This window comes from Nerophis ophidion, linkage group LG06 (genome assembly GCF_033978795.1).
Source record: "Nerophis ophidion isolate RoL-2023_Sa linkage group LG06, RoL_Noph_v1.0, whole genome shotgun sequence".
NCBI classification, from domain to species: Eukaryota; Metazoa; Chordata; class Actinopteri; order Syngnathiformes; family Syngnathidae; genus Nerophis; species Nerophis ophidion.
Window position 1 is genome coordinate 4,161,815 of NC_084616.1, and position 24,418 is coordinate 4,186,232.

At 42.2% G+C, this 24,418-nt stretch overlaps 2 protein-coding genes across 3 annotated transcripts in view; both read left to right on the forward strand.

The window, feature by feature from the left end:
* The first annotated feature begins 2,150 nt into the window (after window positions 1-2,150).
* LOC133554096 (E3 ubiquitin-protein ligase TRIM39-like) lies at window positions 2,151-20,857 on the forward strand. Its single transcript, XM_061902489.1, has 4 exons — window positions 2,151-2,814; window positions 4,595-4,734; window positions 12,455-12,622; window positions 17,105-20,857. The coding sequence occupies exons 1-4, from the start codon at window positions 2,317-2,319 to the stop codon at window positions 17,811-17,813; spliced, it is 1,515 nt and encodes a 504-aa protein (XP_061758473.1). The 5' UTR covers window positions 2,151-2,316; the 3' UTR covers window positions 17,814-20,857.
* A 3,243-nt stretch (window positions 20,858-24,100) lies between these two features.
* LOC133554097 (MICOS complex subunit mic25a-like) overlaps window positions 24,101-24,418 on the forward strand; it is a 153,672-nt gene continuing 153,354 nt past the window's right edge. The window contains exon 1 of one of the 2 annotated variants that reach the window (XM_061902490.1): window positions 24,101-24,316. In XM_061902490.1, the coding sequence (XP_061758474.1) occupies window positions 24,233-24,316 (84 nt within the window). In that variant the 5' untranslated portion in view covers window positions 24,101-24,232. The remainder of the gene's footprint in view (window positions 24,317-24,418) is intronic. The other variant, XM_061902491.1, reaches the window with a different exon arrangement.

A 24,418-nucleotide genomic window follows, 5' to 3' on the forward strand; every position in this document is an offset into this window, starting at 1 on the left:
GCGCTGCTGATCCGCCTCCGCTTGGGATGGTTTCCTGTGGAGGGGACTCTCGCTGCTGTGTTGGATCCGCTTTGGACTGGACTCTCGCGACTGTGTTGGATCCATTATGGATTGAACTTTCACAGTATCATGTTAGACCCGCTCGACATCCATTGCTTTCCTCCTCTCTAAGGTTCTCATAGTCATCATTGTCACCGACGTCCCACTGGGTGTGAGTTTTCTTTGCCCTTATGTGGGCCTACCGAGGATGTCGTAGTGGTTTGTGCAGCCCTTTGAGACACTAGTGATTTAAGGCTATATAAGTAAACATTGATTGATTGATTGATTGAAGCTCTACATAAAACAAGAATGGGAAAGAATTCCACCTTCAAAGCTTCAACAATTAGTTTCCTCAGTTCCCAAACGTTTATTGAGTGTTGTTAAAAGAAAAGGTGATGTAACACAGTGGTGAACATGCCCTTTCCCAACTACTTTGGCACGTGTTGCAGCCATGAAATTCCAAGTTAATTATTATTTGCAAAGAAAAAAAACAAGTTTATGAGTTTGAACATCAAATATGTTGTCTTTGTAGCATATTCAACTGAATATGGCTTGAAAAGGATTTGCAAATCATTGTATTCTGTTTATATTTACATCTAACACAATTTCCCAACTCATATGGAAACAGGGTTTGTAGAACAAAATTAATCATATTAAGATCCGCCTCCGCTTGGGATGGTTTCCTGCTGGATCCGCTTTGGACTGGACTCTCGCTGCTGTGTTGGATCCATTATGGATTGAACTTTCACAGTATCATGTTAGACCCGCCCGACATCCATTGCTTCCCTCCTCTCCAAGGTTTCTCATAGTCATCATTGTCACCGACGTCCCACTGGGTGTGAGTTTTTCCTTGCCCTTATGTGGGCCTACCGAGGATGTCGTGGTGGTTTGTGCAGCCCTTTGAGACACTAGTCTCTCACTATTATGTTAGATCCACTATGGATTGGACTCTCACTATTATGTTAGATCCACTATGGACTGGACTCTCACACTATTATGTTAGATCCACCATGGACTGGACTCTCACACTATTATGTTAGATCCACTATGGACTGGACTCTCACTATAATGTTAGATCCACCATGGACTGGACTCTCACTATTATGTTAGATCCACTATGGACTGGACTCTCACTATTATGTTAGATCCACCATGGACTGGACTCTCACACTATTATGTTAGATCCACTATGGACTGGACTCTCACACTATTATGTTAGATCCACTATGGACTGGACTCTCTCACTATTATGTTAGATCCACTATGGACTGGACTCTCACACTATTATGTTAGATCCACTATGGACTGGACTCACACTATTATGTTAGATCCACTATGGACTGGACTCTCACACTATTATGTTAAATCTACTATGGACTGGACTCTCACAATTATGTTAGATTCACTATGGAATGGACTCTCACTATTATGTTAGCCCTTTGAGACACTAGTCTCAAAGGGCTGCACAAACCAGTTGACCAGTTGATCTGCCGCTTCTTTTCTTTCTCCTATGTCCCCCCCTCCCTTGTGGAGGGGGTCCGGTCCGATGACCATGGATGAAGTACTGACTGTCCAGAGTCGAGACCCAGGATGGACCGCTCGTCGGGACCCAGGATGGACCGCTCGCCTGTATCGGTTGGGGACATCTCTACGCTGCTGATCCGCTTGAGATGGTTTCCTGTGGACGGGACTCTCCCTGCTGTCTTGGAGCCACTATGGATTGAACTTTCACAGTATCATGTTAGACCCGCTCGACATCCATTGCTTTCGGTCCCCTAGAGGGGGGGGGGGTTGCCCACATCTGAGGTCCTCTCCAAGGTTTCTCATAGTCATCATTGTCACTGGCGTCCCACTGGATGTGAATTCTCCCTGCCCACTGGGTGTGAGTTTTCCTTGCCCTTTTGTGGGTTCTTCCGAGGATGTTGTAGTCGTAATGATTTGTGCAGCCCTTTGAGACACTAGTGATTTAGGGCTATATAAGTAAACATTGATTGATTGATGACTGATAGTCCAAAGTGTTGTTGTGACTTGTGTGTTGTGCTGGTGATGTTGGTGCGTGGAAACCGAGCGTGACTATTATCACCATCAACAACCCTCATGTTTCGCTGGCTTTCCCGTAGCTCAGCAAACAGCCTCCTTCCGGAAAGGAATGTGGTTCTTCCTGGCAAGCACGAGTGCCGACTGCCAGTCTCATTTCTCTCGTCGCCCGCAGCCTCGCCAGGACTCTGAGCGCAGCCCGCCCCGGGTTTTGAAGAGACAAGAGCCGGACCACGAACCATGAGCTTCACCAAGCCGGAGGAGCAGCTGGCCTACGAGCTGAGCTGCGCCATCTGCCTGCAGATCTACGCCGACCCCGTGGTGCTGCCCTGCGGCCACAACTACTGCCAGGCCTGCATCTCCCGCTCCACCGGCGCGGCGGCGCTGCGTTGCCCCGAGTGCCGCTCCGAGTTCGCCGACGTCCAGTCCCTGCAGAGGAACTTCAAGCTGTCCGGCATCGTGGCGGGTTACCTGGCGGCCTCGTCCGGGCTCAGCCCTCAGTCCAGCCAGAAGGAGACGGAGGAGAAGCCCGAGCCGGAGTCCGAGGACGGGAAGGGGAAGGAGGCTGAGGACAAGTGCTGTGACCTTCACGGACGTCCACTGGAGTACTTCTGCTCCAAGGACATGACCCTGCTGTGCTCCAAGTGCTTCATGGAGGGTCGGCACCACGGACACGACGTTCTCACCTGCGGGGTCGCCGAGGAGGAGATGAGGCTGGCACTGGAGGCCCGGACCAAGGTAAACCTTCTTGTCGTCCCCCCGCTCATTATTAGACTTGTGGACATTTAACTGTCCTTCGGTTACAGCAGGAGTCAGCAGCCTTGTTGGAACCAAGAGCTACTTCTTGGGTGCTGATTCATGCCAAAGGCTACCAGTTTGATACACACTTCAATAAATTGCCAGAAATAGCCCATTTGCTCAATTAACCTTTAAAAAAATAGTCCATAGTGGATCTAACATAATAGTGTGAGAGTCCAGTCCATAGTGGATCTAACATAACAGTGAGAATCCAGTCCATAGTGGATCTAACATAATAGTGAGAGTCCAGTCCATAGTGGATCTAACATAATAGTGAGAGTCCAGTCCATAGTGGATCTAACATAATAGGGTGAGAGTCCAGTCCATAGTGGATCTAACATAATAGTGTGAGAGTCCAGTTCATAGTGGATCTAACATAATATTGTGAGAATCCAGTCCATAGTGGATCTAACATAATTGTGAGAGTCCAGTCCATAGTGGATCTAACATAATAGTGAGAGTCCAGTCCATAGTGGATCTAACATAATAGGGTGAGAGTCCAGTCCATAGTGGATCTAACATAATAGTGTGAGAGTCCAGTCCATAGTGGATCTAACATAATAGTGTGAGAGTCCAGTCCATAGTGGATCCAACATAATAGTCAGAGTCCAGTCCATAGTGGATCTAACATAATAGTGAGAGTCCAGTCCATAGTGGATCTAGCATAATAGTGTGAGAGTCCAGTCCATAGTGGATCTAACTTAATAGTCAGAGTCCAGTCCATAGTGGATCTAACATAATAGTGAGAGAGTCCAGTCCATAGTGGATCTAACATAATAGTGAGATTCTAGTCCATAGTGGATCTAACATAATATTGTGAGAGTCCAGTCCATAGTGGATCTAACATAATAGTCAGAGAGTCCAGTCCAGAGTGGATTTAACATAATAGTGTGAGAGTCCAGTTCAAATTGGATCTATTATAATAGGGTGAGAGTCCAGTCCATAGTGGATCTAACATAACAGTGAGAGTCCAGTCCATAGTGGATCTAACATAATAGTGAGAGTCCAGTCCATAGTGGATCTAACATAATAGTGTGAGAGTCCAGTCCATAGTGGATCTAACATAATAGTGAGAGTTCAGTCCATAGTGGATCTAACATAATATTGTGAGAGTCCAGTCCATAGTGGATCTAACATAATAGTGAGAGTCCAGTCCATAGTGGATCTAACATAATAGTGAGAGTCCAGTCCATAGTGGATCTAACATAATAGTGTGAGAGTCCAGTCCATAGTGGATCTAACATAATAGTCAGAGTCCAGTCCATAGTGGATCTAACATAATGGTGTGAGAGTCCAGTCCATAGTAGATCTAACATAATAGTCAGAGTCCAGTCCATAGTGGATCTAACATAATAGTGAGAGTCTAGTCCATAGTGGATCTAACATAATAGTGTGAGAGTCCAGTCCATAGTGGATCTAACATAATAGTAAGAGTCCAGTCCATAAATAAAATTCATTTAAATCAAATTTGATAAAAAATAAATTGACGTAGTTTACTTATTTCAAATTAAGTCTGAAAAATACAGTATGTAAATATCCACACACATGCATATATCCGCTTTTAGCACACAAGAGTGTCTGCCCGAGGGTAGCATTTCTAGGTGGCAGTGCCCGGGGTGGAATGGGTCAAAATGCATCAGAGATTCCCTCGGGTGATAAGTCAAGGAATTTTATAATCTTAAATGTCTTCCAAATGACTCCTAAATACCACCTGTTGCAGGTGTTATCCAGCAGGCTGCAGATGACCCAGTTCCTGGTCCAGAAGGCCAAAGAAGAGCAGGGCCAGTCAGAGGCCATCGGGGACAAGCTGGTCAACAGGGCCGTCACGCTGGTGGACACCATGGCCGGCCTTGTGGACGGGTAACGCCGCAGATGTGTTTTGTTGTTGTTCTGGTCAAAGGGAAGAAAATCGTGCTTGGATTGAAAGATAAAAACTGAGAGCATGTTTAGTGTTTGGATTCCTGCACGGCCTCTTTGTTGTTATTTGCAACTCCTTTAATATATTTCATGCTATCAACAAAGGCTCAGGTCCAAAACTTAGGGTGATTCCATGTGGGACACATGCTTATTTAGTAGTGATGTAGTGTCCGTAGGCCCGGGTCCGTTTTTCCATGCAATGCAAGCAAAGTTCGACTTCCAGCTGTCGTTGAGGAAGGATGGAGGCCATAAGCGTCCATCTTTGAGAGTCTTTGGGGATGTCTACAGAACAGCCTGCTCCTGTTGTTGCAGTGTCAAGGCCATTCAAGGGAGTCAAATCTTAGATTAAGATTTTATATTTTTCCGCGATCAGACATTACAATGGTTTGTCTGTTGTTGGTTCCGGTTGGAAATCGGGAGAAATTCGTGAGTAGCGGTAGAAAATGGATGGATGGATGGGTTGTCCCAGGAGATTTTTGGGACAGGAACTGAAATTTGGGAGGGTTTGAAAGTATGCCCTAATGACCAACGTTAAAATACAGTAGCGTAGTAGGCCTACATAGTCATTAAAAACCGGACAGAGACTTTATTTAACAAGCATATTTCAGGACGCTTTATTATTGTCCGTTCTTTAACATGTACAAGACACGTAAGAACTGAATTGACATTTTGGGCACAGTCCCACTACGACCTGACATACGATACGGGCAGAAAAGAACGGGACCGCCAAGGGATCAGACACTTACGGCGCTCCTTAAAAAAGGTGGGAAAAAGGTGATACTGGGAAAGTGGGGGAGAGTAAAAAATATCAGTCAAAGGCTGTACCCTCGGGAGGGGGTCCAGACTGAGTCCAAGGGAAAAAAACTAATTTGCCGTAGCACACACATAAACTAAGTTACATATAATCGCAACAGAGGAAGGGGGGAGGGGGGGGGTCCAGTAGGCCGGCCTGCTGCTATAAAACGCTACTCAGTCGTCCATCACCCCGACGGGGAATCAAGCAGTAGTGAAAGTAGGGGTAGGTGTGTGTTTGTGTATATGCCCATTGTCTTTGGGTGTAGTGGTGTAGTGTCCGTAGGCCCGGGTCCGTTCTGCATGCATCCATCCATCCATCCATTTTCTACCGCTTATTCCCTTTTGGGGTCGCGGGGGGCGCTGGCGCCTATCTCAGCTACAATCGGGCGGAAGGCGGGGTACACCCTGGACAAGTCGCCACCTCATCGCAGGGCCAACACAGATAGACAGACAACATTCACACTCACATTCACACACTAGGGACTATTTAGTGTTGCCAATCAACCTATCCCCAGGTGCATGTCTTTGGAAGTGGGAGGGGCCTATCCCCAGGTGCATGTCTTTGGAGGTGGGAGGGGCCTATCCCCAGGTGCATGTCTTTGGAAGTGGGAGGAAGCCGGCAATGCAAGCAAAGTTTGACATCCAGGTGTCGTTGAGGAGGGAGGGAGGCCAAAAGCGTCCATCTTTGAGAGTCTTCGGGAATGTTTACAGAACAGCCCGCTCCTGTTGTTGCAGTGTCAAGGCCATTCCAGGGAGTTAAATCTTAGATTAAGATTTTGTTTTTTTCCGCGAGCAGACATTACGATGTCTGTTCTTTTCGTCCATGTTGGCTCTCATATCCAATATTTCCCTTTCAACAAGCTTCTCTGTGATGTGATCCATCTTGCGATTCAGTCCAGAAATTTAAATATCGACAAATAAAATACTATTAATCGCAACATGTACGTGTAAAAACAACAACAACATTATGATTTGTACAATTTCAGAATGTACTTGTTCTATTTTTAAACAAAGAAAACAATCCGAAGTTGTCTTTATTTTTAAGTTATCGTGCCAGGATTTTACCAGTCCGGCCCACTTGGAAGTAGATTTTCCCCATGTGCCCCCCATCTAAAATGAGTTTGACACCCCTGTACTAGATCCTAAAAAACTCTGATTACCAGCCTAATGACCAACATTCAAACACAGTAGCGTAGTAGGCCTACATAGTCATTAAAAACACGGCAGAGGCTTTATTTAACAAGCATTTTTCCTATTTGGGCCACGATAACGGGGGTGCTGGAGCCTATATCAGCTGCATTCAGGCGGAAGGCGGGGTACACCTTGAACAAGTCACCACCTCATCGCAAGGCTTTATTTTTATTTATTTATTTATTTTATATTTTTACTATAATCCATATGCACTGATTGCCTTGAAAAAATCCCCATAAAGGCTTTTCAATTGGGGCCTGAAGCAGAAATGTATTACAAAAAAAAATGTCATACATTTTTATTTACGTGAAATTATTTTAATATATATATTAGAAAATGCAACTTGATGCATATTTAACCTCCGCTCCGGACAGGCTAACCTCCTCCTACCTCCGAGGACAAAGCTCCGAACAATGGGAGACCGGGCTTGCTGCTCCGCCGCTCCCAGTCTGTGGAATGCTTTCCCTGACCACCTGAGGGCACCACAGACTGTGGATGCTTTTAAAAAAAGGCTTCAAAAGCCTTTTTTGGGGGGGATTTATGCATACTATTTCTAGCTACTAGGCTGTTCTAGTTTTTATTTTTATTGAATAAAACACAGAAAAAAATGCTCCTAGGAAGAGGAAACAGATAAAACTGCTTATAACTTCTGGTAGGAATGTCGGACAGACATGAAACAAAAACCTCAATGTAGGTCTCACTTAGACCTACATTTTGATAATTGGCATCTTTCAGTTAAAATCAACAGGAAGTTAAAAATTACCCCTTCAAAATAAAAGTTTTGTAAAAAGCCGTCACCTTTTTGAAACGTAAACTCCTCCGAGTGTGTTTGTCGTTTCGGCTTCAAACTCGCACAGGAGAGAGATTGAACCCTTTTGATTAAAACTGTCCAACAAAGTTTTGATTACTGCTCCGGTTTGGATTTTACGCGCCTTCAAAAAAAATGTCATACTTTTTTATTTACGTGAAATTATTTTAATATATATTAAAAAAATGCAACTTGAATTTAATTAGATGCATATTTAACCTCCGCTCCGGACAGGCTAACCTCCTCCTACCTCCGAGGACAAAGCTCCGAACAATGGGAGACCGGGCTTCCTGCTCCGCCGCTCCCAGTCTGTGGAATGCTTTCCCTGACCACCTGAGGGCACCACAGATTGTGGATGCTTTGTAAAAAAGGCTTCAAAAGCCTTTTTTGGGGGGAATATATGCATACTATTTCTAGCTACTAGGCTGTTCTAGTTTTTATTTTTATTTATTTGTATTACCTTTTTATTTTATTTTATTTTATTATTTTTTTTAATAGACTGTAGCCCTTTGAGGTTGGTTGCTCAATGTAAAGTGCGTTTTTACAAATACAATCTATTATTATTATTATATTTGTAATAAAAAAAGTAATGGGAAAGAAATAGTTTGTGCAAGTAACAAATTAAACATAACGTGAATTAGTTTGCTTTCCTGTTACATCATTGGCCGAGTCACAAATGTTTACGAGCACAGCACAAAAGGACAATGAGAATATTTGACAACATCTACCATTGTATTTTTATCCGTGGCAGAGCAGGAAGTTGCTCGGAATAAAATTTCCTATCAAGCGCCTTGTCATTCATTATTTGGCATGGAGTCTCGGTCTGTTGGCCGATTTTATAACAGCAGCCAAATAAGGCTTTCGCTTTGTGCCCTCAGACTTGCAGAGCAGGATTGTTCCGGAACAATGGATGCCCATCAGTGTACCGGCGTTAGTCATTTGAGGTGATATGGCTGGTTCACCTGCATTTCATGTCGCCATTGTTCATATCACACGGCGTGAAGACGCTTTGCTTGTGTGACGACATTTTATGTGATTGTGGAACAAAAAAAACCCTAATTGGCAAAAAGGAAAAAAAGAGGACAATGCACGCATTAACGCTTAGTTATGGGCGGACGTATGCGTGCATGTGGATAGGCCAGTTACAATTTCATTCTTGAATAAACTGTTCCGCTTATCGTGAATTAGTCGGGACAAAAATGTTTAAATAAATAAATAAATAAATGGGTTGTACTTGTATAGCGCTTTTCCACCTTCAAGGTACTCAAAGCGGTTTGACACTACTTCCACATTCACACACACATTCACACACTGATGGAGGGAGCTGCCATGCAAGGCGCCAACCAGCACCCATCAGGAGCAAGGGCGAAGTGTCTTGCTCAGGACACAACGGTCGTGACGAGGTTGGTACTAGGTGGGGATTGAACCAGAAACCCTCGAGTTGCGCACAGCCCCTCTCTACCGCGCCGCGCCGTCCAAATACTAACACCCAAATCAGTTTTTCAACTTCATTTAAGTCGGGGTCTACGTTAATCAATTCATGGTAATTCATGCAACCCTGAATATCAATACATCTTAAAATATGATAAATAAAACATAGATAAACAAAAAAAATCAATAAACCAAAAAAAAGTTAATCATAACTAAATGATCAAATATGACAATAGTACCACATAATAAAATTTCAAATAAGCCATAGCTATCATAAAATAAGACTTACTATTTTTTTTTAATGGTTTGTGCTGCCAAAAAATTAAAGACTTCATCCCTGATCATTTACAAACCCCGTTTCCATATGAGTCGGGAAATTGTGTTAGATGTAAATATAAACAGAATACAATGATTTGCAAATCCTTTTCAACCCATATTCAGTTGAATATGCTACAAAGACAACATATTTGATGTTCAAACTCATAAACGTTATTTTTTTTTTGCAAATAATAATTAACTTAGAATTTCATGGCTGCAACTTGTGACAAAGTAGTTGGGAAAGGGCATGTTCACCACTGTGTTACATCACCTTTTCTTTTAACAACACTCAATAAACGTTTGGGAACTGAGGAAACTAATCGTTGAAGCTTTGAAAGTGGAATTCTTTCCCATTCTTGTTTTATGTAGAGCTTCAGTCGTTCAACAGTCGTATTTTACGCTTCATAATGCGCCACACATTTTCCATCGGAGACAGGTCTGGACTGCAGGCGGGCCAGGAAAGTACCTGCACTCTTTTACTACGAAACCACGCTGTTGTAACACTTGTCTTGCTGAAATAAGCATGATAACATTGCTTGGATGACAACATATGTTGCTCCAAAACCTTTCAGCGTTAATGGTGCCTTCACAGATGTGTAAGTTACCCATGCCTTGGGCACTAATACACCCCCATACCATCACACATGCTGGCTTTTCAACTTTGCGGCCTAGAACAATCCGAATGGTTATTTTCCTTTTTGTTCCAGAAGACACCATGTCCACAGTTTCCAAATATAATTTGAAATGTAGACTCGTCAGACCACAGAACACTTTTCCACTTTGCATCAGTCCGTCTTCCTGGGTGTTGTTGATAAATGGCTTTCGCTTGGCATAGTAGAGCTTTAACTTGCACTTACAGATGTAGCGACCAACTGTAGTTGCTGACAGTGGTTTTATGAAGTGTTCCTGAGCCCATGTGGTGATATTCTTTACACACTGATGTCGGTTTTTGATGCAGTGCCGCCTGAGGGATCAAAGGTCCGTAATATCATCGCTTACTTTTTTGTCACTTATTGTTTGTCTTTGGTACACTAATGTGTATATTTTAGGCCATTGGTTCTTTGTTTTGTTGGGCTTCACGGTGGCAGAGGGGTTAGTGCGTCTGCCTCACAATACGAAGGTCCTGCAGTCCTGGGTTCAAATCCAGGCTCGGGATCTTTCTGTGTGGAGTTTGCATGTTCTCCCCGTGAATGCGTGGGTTCCCTCCGGGTACTCCGGCTTCCTCCCACCTCCAAAGACATGCACCTGGGGATAGGCCCCTCCCACCTCCAAAGACATGCACCTGGGGATAGGCCCCTCCCACCTCCAAAGACATGCACCTGGGGATAGGTTGATTGGCAACACTAAATTGGCCCTAGTGTGTGAATGTTGTCTGTCTATCTGTGTTGGCCCTGCGATGAGGTGGCGACTTGTCCAGGGTGTACCCCGCCTTCCGCCCGATTGTAGCTGAGATAGGCGCCAAAAAGGGAATAAGCGGTAGAAAATGGATGGATGGTTCTTTGTTTTATTTTTGCAAAAATGTATACAGTATATATATTTTTATATTGCTATTTTTATCTTTGGTATGAAAATTATTCCGTAACCAAATTTATTAGTATTTTTTCGTTCTTTGTTGTTGCTATTTTTGTATTATGACAATTTATTATTGGATCATGTTGTACTGCATTTTAATCTTTTGTTCTGTGGTGTAAACTAATGGGGATCCTTAATAAACTAAACTAAAATAAACTAAACTACATGCAGTGATTTCTCCAGATTCTCCGAACTTTTTGATGATTTTACGGACCGTAGATGGTAAAATCCCTAAATTCCTTGCAATAGCTCGTTGAGAAATGTTGTTCTAAAACTTTATCAGTATTTATTGCCACCTTTCCTAACTTCTTTGTCACGTCTTGCTGCCATCAAATTCTAAAGTTAATGATTATTTGCCCAAAAAAAAAAAATTTTTATGATTTTGTTCTAAAACCTGTATGTACCTTTCAGCATTAATGGTGCCTTCACAGATGTGTAAGTTACCCATGCCTTGGGCACTAATGCACCCCCATACCATCACACATGCTGGCTTTTCAACTTTGCGTCGATAACAGTCTGGATGGTTCGCTTCCCCTTTGGTCCGGATGACACGATGTCGAATATTTCCAAAATAGTTTGAAATGTGGACTCGTCAGACCACAGAACACTTTTCCACTTTGCGTCAGTCCATCTTAGTTGATCTCGGGCCCAGTGAAGCCGGCGGCGTTTCTGGATGTTGTTGATAAATGGCTTTCGCTTTGCATAATAGAGCTTTAACTTGCACTTACAGATGTAGTGACGAACTGTATTTAGTGACAGTGGTTTTCTGAAGTGTTCCTGAGCCCATGTGGTGATATCCTTTAGAGATTGATGTCGGTTTTTGATACAGTGCCGTCTGAGGGATGGAAGGTCACGGTCATTCAATGTTGGTTTCCGGCCATGCCGCTTACGTGGAGTGATTTCTCCAGATTCTCTGAACCTTTTGATGATATTATGGAGCGTAGATGTTGAAATCCCTAAATTTCTTGCAATTGCACTTTGAGAAAGGTTGTTCTTAAACTGTTTGACTATTTGCTCACGCAGTTGTGGACAAAGGGGTGTACCTCGCCCCATCCTTTCTTGTGAAAGACTGAGCATTTCTTTGGGAAGCTGCTTTTATAGCCAATCATGGCACCCACCTGTTCCCAATTAGCCTGCACACCTGTGGGATGTTCCAAATAAGTGTTTGATGAGCATTCCTCAACTTTATCAGTATTTTTTGCCACCTTTCCCAACTTCTTTGTCACGTGTTGCTGGCATCAAATTCTAAAGTTAATGATTATTTGCAAAACATCAAATACAGTATGTTGTCTTTGTAGCATATTCAACTGAATATGGCTTGAAAAGGATTTGCAAATCATTGTATTCTGTTTATATTTACATCAAACACAATTTCCCAACTCATATGGAAACAGGGTTTGTATGTTATCTGATATTTTTTTTACCTTTTTGAAATGTTATTTATCATCTTTTAATTCTTTAATCACAACTTTTTTGTTGCAATATACAACAAGATCATATCAGGATGTTTAACTTGGTCTTCTTCTTTGCCCCGGGTGTTGCGTTCAGGTACAGGGAGAGATTGCACACGCTCTTGGAGGAGGAGCGAGGCCAGCGTAGGAAGAAATGGCAGCTAGGACTGAGCGCACTGGAGGACAAAGAGCAGCAGCTGGTAGACGTCCGGCAAAGTGCAATCGAGGCTCTGGGAGAGACCGACACCTGTGCGTTCATACACAGGTACGCTTTTTATCAGCATGGAAAATACTTCAACGATCACTAATGTTACAGAGTCTTAACTAAAATTAAAGCTGCAACCAGCGTTGGTCGGGTCCGCCTTTGGCTGCTGCTGCCGCTACTCAAGCCCTGGTCTAAGTCAGACCAACATAGAGGTTTTTATTTCATGTCCCTACGACATTTCTAACAGAAGTTACATGCAGTTTTGTCTGGGTTTTTTCCTAGGGGGCGCTAGAGCGCAATTTTGATTTTTAAGGTTTGGTTTATTATTAGACGCCAATTTTCGCCAGTCCTGATGTGTGTGTAAAATTTGGTGAGTTTTGAAGCATGTTAAGGGGGTCAAATTACAGGTCAGCGTTTCTGGATGTTGTTGATAAATGGCTTTCGCTTTGCATAGTACAGCTTTAACTTGCCCTTTGAAGCATTTTAAGGGGGTCAAATTACAGCTCAAAGAGGCAAAAATGACATTTTTTAGGAAACTTTGCCCAGGGGTTCTTTGAAGGCGCGTAAAATCAAAACCGGAGAAGTAATCAAAACTTTGTTGGATAGTTTTAATCAAAAGGGTTCAATCTCTAACCTGTGTGAGTTTGAAGCCGAAACGACAAACGCACTCGGAGGAGTTTACGTTTGAAAAAGGTGACGGGTTTTTACAAAACTTTTATTTTGAAGGGGTAATTCTTTACTTCCTGTTGATTTTTGCCGAAGGATGTCAATCATCTAAATATTGGTCTAAGTGAGACCTACATAGAAGTTTTTGCTTCATGTCTTCCCGGCATTCCTACTGGAAGTTACAAGCAATTTTGTTTGTGTTTTCTTCCTAGGAGCAGTTTTTGCTGTGTTTTATTCAAAAATTGCGCTAGAGCGCATTTAAAAGTACATGAACAAGTAAATAAATAAATAAATGGGTTGTACTTGTATGGCGCTTTTCTACCTTCAAGGTACTCAAAGCGCTTTGACACTACTTCCACATTTACCCATTCTCACACACATTCACACACTGATGGAGGGAGCTGTCATGCAAGGCGCTAACCAGCACCCATCAGGAGCAAGGGTGAACGTGACAAGGTTGGTACTAAGTGGGGATTGAACCAGGGACTTTCGAGTTGTGCACGGCCGTCCCTAGTAGATAAAGTAGATAAATAATCCATTTTCTACCGCTTGTCCCTCATAATTTTAACAAAATAATAGAATGAGTAATGACACTATATAACAGCAGACTAATTAGGAGCCTTTGTGTGCTTAAGTACTATTAGTATGTTCACTATTCTATTTAATGGCAACATTATTCTTTGATTGCAATAAGAAGCTGAGGTTTAATATATCATAATATTTAAATTATGACATGTGTAGAAATCCTTGTTAGGGACCGATGTCCCTTTGGGACAGATCGAGGACCCTATTGAATTTCTAGCATTTTATTATTATTCTTTATCATTATCGTTATACCGCCGCCTCTTTGAGCTGTAATTTGACCCCCTTAACATGCTTCAAAACTCACCAAATGTGACACACACATCAGGACTGGCAAAAAGTGCCATCTACTCTAAAAACCAAACACCAAAACTCAAAATTGCGCTCTAGCCCCTCCTAGGAAGAAAACACAGACAAAACTGCCTCTAAGTTGCAGTAGGAATGGTGTAGACACATGAAACAAAAACCTCTATGTAGGTCTCAGTTGGACCTATATTTCATACACTGACAATCAACAGCTGTAATTTGACCCCCTTAACATGCTTCAAAACTCACCAAATGTGACACACACACCAGGACTGGCAAAAATTGCGATGTACTCTAAAAACCAAACACCAAAACTCAAAATTGCGCTCTAGTGCCTCCTAGGAAGAAAACACAGACAAAACTGCCAAAACTGTGTCTACACCATTCCAGTAGGAATCAAACCCCAACACTCAAAATTGCGCTCTAGCCCCCCCTAGGAAGAAAACAGAGACAAAATTGCCTCTAACCCACAGTAGGAATGGTGTAGACACATGAAACAAAAACCTCTATGTAGGTCTCAGTTGGACCTATATTTCATACACTGACAATCCCCAGCTGTAATTTGACCCCCTTAACATGCTTCAAAACTCACCAAATGTGACACACACACCAGGACTGGCAAAAAGTGCGATCTACTCTAAAAACCAAACACCATAACTCAAAATTGCGCTCTAGCCCCTCCAAGGAAGAAAACACAGACAAAACTGCCTCTAACCCACAGTAGGAATGGTGTAGACACATGAAACAAAAACCCCTATGTAGGTCTCAGTTGGACCTATATTTCATACACTGACAATCCCCAGCTGTAATTTGACCCCCTTAACATGCTTCAAAACTCACCAAATGTGACACACACATAAGAACTGGCAAAATTGCGATCTAATCTAAAAATCAAACCCCAACACTCAAAATTGCACTCCAGCGCCTCCTAGGAAGAAAACACGGACAAAACTGCCTCCAACCCGCAGTAGGAATGGTGTAGACACATGAAACAAAAACCTCTATGTAGGTCTCAGTTAGACCTATATTTCATAAACTGACAACCCCCAGCAAAAATAAACAGGAAGTTTGCAATTCCCCCTTCAAAACAAAAGTTGTGTAAAAACAGTCACCTTTTTGCAAACATTATCTCCTCTGAACGCGTTTGTCGTGAAGCACAGAACAAAGATTGAACCCTTCTGATTAAAAGTTGATGAAATAGTTTATAACGAATCTCAGAGACTGATGTATAATACATGTGTATACAACTTTTTTTCTGTGTAATAATCCATCCATCCATAGGGTCGCGGGGGCAGCAGCCCAATCGGGGTCGTCCATCGCTGCTTGCAGCTTTAATTTATGATTGAATCACTTCTTTGTTTTTTAACAAGTTTTTAATTATTTTTATATCTTTTTTTCCACATAGTTTTAAAGAAAGACCACTACAAATGAGCAATATTTTACACTGTTATACAAATTAATAAATCAGAAACTGAGGACATAGTGCTGTATTTCACCTCTTTAGCTCTCTTTTTGGGCATCACGGTGGCAGAGGGGTTAGTGCGTCTGCCTCACAATAAGAAAGTCCTACAGTCCTGGGTTCAATCCCAGGCTCGGGATCTTTCTGTGTGGAGTTTGCATGTTCTCCCCGTGACTGCGTGGGTTCCCTCCGGGTACTCCGGCTTCCTCCCACCCCCAAAGACATGCACCTGGGGATAGGCCCCTCCCACCTCCAAAGACATGCACCTGGGGATAGGCCCCTCCCACCTCCAAAGACATGCACCTGGGGATAGGCCCCTCCCACCTCCAAAGAAATGCACCTGGGGATAGGCCCCTCCCACCTCCAAAGGCATGCACCGGGGGATAGGCCCCTCCCACCTCCAAAGACATGCACCTGGGGATAGGCCCCTCCCACTTCCAAAGACATGCACCTGGGGATAGGCCCCTCCCACTTCCAAAGACATGCACCTGGGGATAGGTTGATTGGCAACACTAAATGGTCCCTAGTGTGTGAATGTTGTCTGTCTATCTGTGTTGGCCCTGCGATGAGGTGGCGACTTGTCCAGGGTGTACCCCGCCTTCCGCCCGATTGTAGCTGAGATAGGCACCAGCGACCCCAAAAGGGAATAAGCGGTAGAAAATGGATGGATGGATATCTCTTTTTCAACCAAAAATGCTTTTTTCTGATTAGGGGGTACTTCAATCAATCAATCAATCAATGTTTATTTATATAGCCCCAAATCACAAATGTCTCAAAGGACTGCACAAATCATTACGACTACAACATCCTCGGAAGAACCCACAAAAGGGCAAGGAAAACTCACACCCAGTGGGCAGGGAGAATTCACATCCAGTGGGACGCCAGTGACAATGCTGACTATGAGAAACCTTGGAGAGGACCTCAGATGTGGGCAACCCCCCCCCCCTCTAGGGGACCGAAAGCAATGGATGTCGAGCGGGTCTAACATGATACTGTGAAAGTTCAATCCATAGTGGCTCCAAGACAGCAGCGAGAGTCCCGTCCACAGGAAACCATCCCAAGCGGATCAGCAGCGTAGAGATGTCCCAACCGATACAGGCGAGCGGTCCATCCTGGGTCCCGACGAGCGGTCCATCCTGGGTCTCGACTCTGGACAGTCAGTACTTCATCCATGGTCATCGGACCGGACCCCCTCCACAAGGGAGGGGGGGACATAGGAGAAAGAAAAGAAGCGGCAGATCAACTGGTCTAAAAAGGAGGTCTATTTAAAGGCTAGAGTATACAAATGAGTTTTAAGGTGAGACTTAAATGCTTCTACTGAGGTAGCATCTCGAACTGTTACCGCGAGGGCATTCCAGAGTACTGGAGCCCGAACGGAAAACTTGAATTAAAAACATGTTGACAGGGGGTACGTCACTGAAGAACTTATATGGTATCATTTTTCTGATGACATCACAAAATCCTCAGCAAGTCAAAGCAAAATGCCGCTGCGTCCGTCCTGTGACCAACTTTGCGTTTATTCCTTCCAGGTTCATGTCGGTAGATCAGAAGATGCAAGAGGCGGTGACAGTCGCCGTCCCCTGCAAGATCCCCAGCAAAGCTCCCCTCAACACCAAGCAGCTGCAGGCCGACCTGAGGACCGAGGACTTCCGAGCGGAAATGAGCCGCCTGTGCGAGTCCCTGTGCATCCTCCTCAATCCCCTGGAGCTCACCTTCAACTCCTGCACCGCCCACCCCAGCCTGCAGCTGAGCGCCGACCAGCGCACGGTCAAGTACAGCCCCGCCAAGCAGCCCTACGCCGACCACCCGGAGCGCTTCGCCAGCGCCCCGCAGGTCATGTGCAGCCAGGGCTTCTCCGGCGGCGAGCACGTGTGGGTGGTGGAGGTGGGGCCCGACAGCATGTGGTCGCTGGGGGTGTGCTACAAGAGCATCCCACGCCGCGGCGACCACAGCCGCCTGGGACACAACTCCGTGTCCTGGCGGCTCCAGTGGAAAGGCGGGAAACTGACGGTGTGCAAGTCCTCGTCCAACGTGGTCCTGCGGGAGATGCTCAAGCAGCCGGAGAAGATCGAGGTGGCCCTGGACTTTGAGGGCGGCACCCTGATGTTCCACAGCATCAAAAACCACAGGGAGCACCTGTACACCTTCAAGGCCACCTTCAAAGAGGCCGTTTATCCCGCCTTTAGCATCCACTCCAGCACTCCCGAATCCTGGATTACTCTCCATTGTGGCTTGTAATAACACTGCCTGACAAAAAAGACGTCGTATATTCCAAACCAGGGGTAGGGAACCTATGGTTCTAGAGCCAGATGTGGCTCTTTTGATGACTGCATCTGGCTCTCGGATAAATCTGAGCTGACGTTGCTTAACACGATAATTATGGATAATTTCGCTGGTAATCACAGTGCTAAAAATAACGTACAAAATAGATGCATTTAAATCCATCCATCCGTTTTCTACCGCACCTGTTCAAGAAGTCGCATTAATGGTAAGAAGTATTTTATGTCACGATGGGGGGGGGGGGTTCGTTCTCCCAGGAAGGCAGACAGACTACTCGGGACATGGCATTTAGGTAAAAACATGATTTCATTTTAACTAAAAAAAGATACAAACACAACTTGGGCTAAGGAACAAAGCTAACGCATAAACAGACTAAGAACATAAATCCAACAAAACTTACTTGGCATGGGATGAAGCACCAAACTATGGCAAGGCATGAAACAAGTCAACACAGGGCGACTGACTGGCAAAGACGAGCTTAAATGCTGCCTCTGATTAGTGCTCGGGAAGCAGGTGAGCGGGCATAATCACAGTGGTAAAAATAACGTACAAAATACAAAACATTCTCATGCATTTAAATCCATCCATATGTTTTTCTACCGCACCTGTTCAAGAAGTCGCATTAATGGTAAGAAGTATTTATGTCACGATGGGGGGGGGGTTGCAGCTTGCTGTGGGGTCGTTCTCCCAGGAAGGCAGATGGACTACTCGGGACATGGCATTTAGGTAAAAACATGATTTCATTTGAACTAAAAAAACATACAAAGAAAAATCGCTCACAGCGGAGGCACAACTTGGGCTAAGGAACAAAGCTAACGCATAAACAGACTAAGAACATAAATCAAACAAAACTTACTTGGCACGGCATGAAGCACGAAACTATGGCAAGGCATGAAACAAGTCAACACAGGGCGACTGACTGGCAAAGACGAGCTTAAATACTGCCTCTGATTAGTGCTCGGGAAGCAGGTGAGCGGGCATAATCACAGTGCTAAAAATAACGTACAAAATACAAAACATTCTCATGCATTTAAATCCGTCCATCCGTTTTCTACCGCACCTGTTCAAGAAGTCGTATTAATGGTAAGAAGTATTTTATGTCACGATGGGGGGGGGGGTCGTTCTACCAGGAAGGCAGACGGACTACTCGGGACATGGCATTTAGGTAAAAACATGATTTCATTTTAACTAAAAAAACATACAAAGAAAAATCGCTCACAGCGGAGGCACAACTTGGGCTAAGGAACAAAGCTAACGCATAAACAGACTAAGAACATAAATCAAACAAAACTTATTTGGCATGGCATGAAGCACCAAACTATGGCAAGGCATGAAACAAGTCAACACAGGGTGACTGACTGGCAAAGACGAGCTTAAATGCTGCCTCTGATTAGTGCTCGGGAAGTAGGTGAGCAGGTGGACAAAATGAGTAACCAAGGAAACCAGACAATGGAGTGGAAAAAAACAGGAACTTAAAGAGTCCAAAGGACAAACAGCACATGGCCAAACAAAAACATGATCAACAGACATGACATTTTATTTATTATTGGTTAGCTTCAGAACAACAATGTTATTAAAAAGAATAAGAGACTTATTATACTCTAAAAATGTTGGTCTTACTTAAAAATGGACGCATTTAGTTGTATTCAGTGTTAAAAAATACGATATGGCTCTCATGGAAATACATTTTGAAATATTTGGCTTTCATGGCTCTCCCAGCCAAAAAGGTTTCCGACCCCTGTTCCAAACCATGCAGCCGCAGAGAATATATTAACATATTTTTAAAGCTTATCAACATCACTTTAACGGAGCATTCCAATCACACAATCACTTGTTTACAAGGATTGACTATGTTGATTATCGTAGACAAGTGTATGCCATAGCTAAAACGGCTAAAACGACGTCTCCCTGCAGGCGTTTAATGAAAATTATTTGAGGAAAATCCATAAATAAGCCGCACAGTTTAATAAGCCGCATGGTGCAAAGCGGAGGGAAAAAAGCAACGGCCTATAGATTGGAATTTACGGTAAATATATAATAAATATATAGCTGCGTGGTAGAGTGGCCGTGCCAGCAACTTGAGGGTTGCAGGTTCGATTCCCGCTTCCGCCATCCTAGTCACTGCCGTTGTGTCCTTGGGCAAGACACTTTACCCACCTGCTCCCAGTGCCACCCACACTGGTTTAAATGTAACTTAAATATTGGGTTTGACTATGTAAAGCACTTTCAGTCACTAGAAAAAAAGCGCTATATAAATATAATTCACCCTGCCTTGTTTTTAATGAACACTTAGGCCTACTGCATTTTAATGTCGGTCATGATGGTGGTACTTGGAGAGCCAAGTGCTTTCTGAGGTGCTTCTTGGTGGGAAAACCACTGAACTGAAGGGATAGAAGCTCTATTTTTTTTTTGTGTTGTGTTTTTTCCTTTTAATGTGTTGTTACTTTAGCTTTCCATAAACAAATGCAATCCTTTCTTTTTGCTTTGTAACTAGGATGTTTGCCCGCCAGGTGGCGCTGATTCAACCCATTCAAAGCATGCAGTGAAGTGTTCAATCTTGCGAGAGAATGATAGCGTGTGTCTCCATAGATGTACAGCAGGAAGGAGAGTCACACGGCTCCATTTGTCACAATTTACCTGACACGTGAAACGTGACGAATCAGGGGGCTGCACTATCGACTTTAGCCGGCAAATGGCACTGTTTTTAATGATCTTAAAATGCGTTTTTTGGCAAGTCCAGCTTTGACCACAACCCCAGTTGCTGTGTAGAGAGGCGCTTTCCATCATTTTCAGCAGACTGCTTTGCAAAAATGATTAACCCCCTACTTTCCTCTCATGGTCGATGCACCTAGGAATGGGGCCATGTGAATCCCTTTCTTACTGACTTTTTTTTTAACTCTTAAAACACAGGAGTAGTATAAACAAACTGATTAATTTGTGTTTTACATGTAAACATGATTTGTGAACTTTTTCTACACAACAAATAAAATATAATGAGAATACTTGTGTCGTATGATTTTTTTTTAATCATGTTTTGTATACGCCCGCTTAATTTGAACTCTTTCCTTGCATGCCTGCATATGTTTGGTGTGGCTGTTTGGCGTAAAACCGCCCGAAACACAAAAAATTTGAATTTTTTTTTCCTTTCGAAGCGGCATGAGCTATAGAAAATCTGGCATAACACAAATTTGGACTTTTTTCACTTTAAAGACATATTTTTTTTCGTCCTGTGTTGTGTTAAAGGATTTATAAATAAAGTTGGTATGGTATGGTATATTGAATTCACCTTTATTATAGTCAGTAAAAATAAATACAATTAAAATAAATAAATACAAAAAATTTAAAAACATTTTTAAAAGTATATACATTTTTATTTTCATTGTATTATTATTGTGTTAAATATGAATATTTAACACAATATGTAATAATGTAGAGCAGGGGTGTCCAAACTTTTTCCACTGAGGGCCGCACACTGAAAAATCAAAGCAAGCGGGGGCCATTTTGATATGTTTTATTTCAAAAACCAATACAATATATGTGTAAAAATATACATTTAGGCCTCCACTCAGGCTTGATCCCAGGGACCCCAAAGGATTTTGGTAAAAAAAAAAAAAGTTAAAATGTGTCATTATTTTGTATTATTGTTATTCAAGGTTTAAATCTCTAGATCAACATTAGGTCTATTTGTCAAAATAACGTTTTTAAAGATTTAAGTTGTATGCCCTTTTTTGTCCAAGAAAACCCTGTTTTGTTATGAAAAAAAAAACACAAAATATGCAATAGTTTCCCCCAATACAATTTTAAAGTGGAATATTTGAGATTATAGAATAATTAGAGCCTTAAAAATGTCAACACAGAACACCATTGATTGCAATTTGTTATTTTTTTTTTTAGCAATGACATCTAAAAAAATGGCACTAAAATTATTGGGGATCCAAAAGGGTCGTACTCATTAAAAATGACGTAGGAGGTCCTTCATACCGACAGCCATCAGACTGTATAATGTTCCTTGACTGCACTTAAATGTAGACTATATTTATATCATTCATATATTATATATTGTATATATAATATATGTCATATATTATTTATTATCATTTTTTTATTGTGAGTGAACTCTGGTGCTAAATTTCCCCCAGGGATCAATAAAGTACTTTCTATTCAATTCTATTCTATTCTAAAATAAAAAAACTATATATATTTTATTTTTACTGTTTATTTTAACCTTCCTCTTGTGTTAGCTTTCTGTTACCATCTCTTATGTTAACGGGTCGGTTTTAACCCATGTCTTAAATCAGCTGTAAAATAGACTAAAAACAATTATCTATCATCCAGTTTGTTTCTCATCTCTTGGTTACCTCGTTAGGCTTCCTTATCCTTGAAAATATTGGTTTTAATATTTTTGGTTTGGGCCATTGGGCCTTTTTTTGTCAGTATATACCTCCATTTCAATATTTAAAAATGGTAAAACGAACCTCAAGAGAATCATATAAATAAAAAAAAAGGTTGTTGTGGTACCTAACTATTACTAAGGGGTATTAGAACACATCTCTTAAATAAATGTGTTTTATTGATTTTTTCATTTTAAGAATTTTAACTATAGTAACATATATGGTGTTACGGGTCAATTTCGACCCCTATATATTTACTTCAAGAAAAAGGCTAAAATGTATTTTTTTCAGCAACAGAAATCCAACATCAAACAAACAACAACCAATCAAGCAAATGAAACCAAGAGAAATAGATTACTAGTTCCAAAACTAATAAAAAACAAAATCAGAGTGGCAAAAAGTGACACTTTTAATGTCCGTCTTTTGTTTGTTTTTGTACAGGATAACAAGGTAAAATGAGAATCCACTAATGCTCACATGATTGGGAGAGGAGCTGGCTGTCAGTGTGTTCAGTTTTGGCTCTTATCATTGCTTTATCATCTTATTTTTATAACTGGGTCGAAACTGACCCTAACAACACCAAGGGCATAATTTCTACCAGAGCATTTTATAATTTAGTGAAAAAAATTAAAAACATTTATTTTGTTGACAAAGAGGTTCCTGACAAAGTCAAAAAGCTTTGATGCAAAAAAATAAATGTATGTGGTGTTTTTATGCACTTAAAAACTAAAACGGGTCGGTGCCGACCCTAACACTGTCATGATCCGTAGTCTGGATCATGTTTAGTTTAGTTATTTTCTGTTAGTTTGGACTCCCTTTGTTGTTTGTGTACCTTTTTGTGAGTCCGTTTGGTCACCATGGCAACATATTAATTTCACCTGCTGAGGGTTCCAGACGCACACCTGTTTTTGTTAATTACTTCCTTATTTAAGCCTGCCTTGTCCCGTCAGTCGGTCTTGGTCCCTTGTTTGCGGTATGCAACTGTTTCGTTGGTAATTCTAGATTTCTTGTTACCTGATCCTGTGCTAGTGTTAGCATTAGCTTCTGTGCTTTCGCCACGCGTTTCTTTTCGTCTGTCTTTGTACTAGTGTTTTGTTATTAAATCATTCTTACCTTTTAGTTGTTGTCCGGAGTGTCTATGTTTGCGTTGGAGGAACGATCCCGCATTAAAATGCGACCCCCACGTGACAAACACAAGACGAAGGTTAAACACAATCGTCTTGAGATCAACTTCAGATCCATCCGTCAATTATAATTTTTATTGTTATTTATGTTTTTTGTTTGTTCTTATTAGGCCCTTCTTTAGAAAAAACAACAACTTTGTTTTTTATATGGCAAACACAAAATATGCAAAATTTTCCCCCCAAAATATCTCAAAGTGGAATATTTAATGTGACATTGATTTTGATTAAGTATTATTTTTTTTTAAAGAAAATAAAAGCCTACATGGCAGCTTTGTGTTATTAGAGTAAACATTGCAACATTTTATTGTCAAATTTCACCTGTTTACTCTTTTATACTACTTTTTCAGTTTTGGTTTTTTTTATCATATTTTTAGAATGTGCTTAGGGCCGTTAAAAAATCACCCACAGGCCGCAAATGTCCCCCGGGCCACACTTTGGACACCCCTGATATGGAGAGCTGCATGTATTCAGTATTAATCAGTGCCAGGTTGGTTGCCATGTTTGCGTATAAAACACCTCTATTCATTTCGACAAAATACACCAAAAAAAGTAAATAAGTAAATATTTTTTACAACATTTTATACCAAATACATTCAAAATAATATTTTTGTTTCCTCGTTGTTTGATTTTTTGGGGTGAAATTATACAATATTATGAAGGGGGAAAACAGGTGAACCTGGCAACCTCGTCCCCTTGTCATTCTGTCATTGGGGCAGAACTCACTCAAGTTAGTCCAGAAAAGGAAACCTTTCCCCGCACGGACCAAATAACTCATTCGTAGCGACGCTTTTTTAAATTCACAATGGGCTCAGGGGAAAGTGCGACCAGAAAAGTGTCTTTTGGTGTCGACGACGAGGAGAGAGTGAGGATCCTGCGCGGAGTCAAGGTAATGCTAACTAGTTAGCCTGCTAGCATGTGTTGCTAAGCTAAAGCCAGACTCGGCTTGGAAAACGCAGAATCTGAAAGTGTTGTCCTAATATTGTTTTAT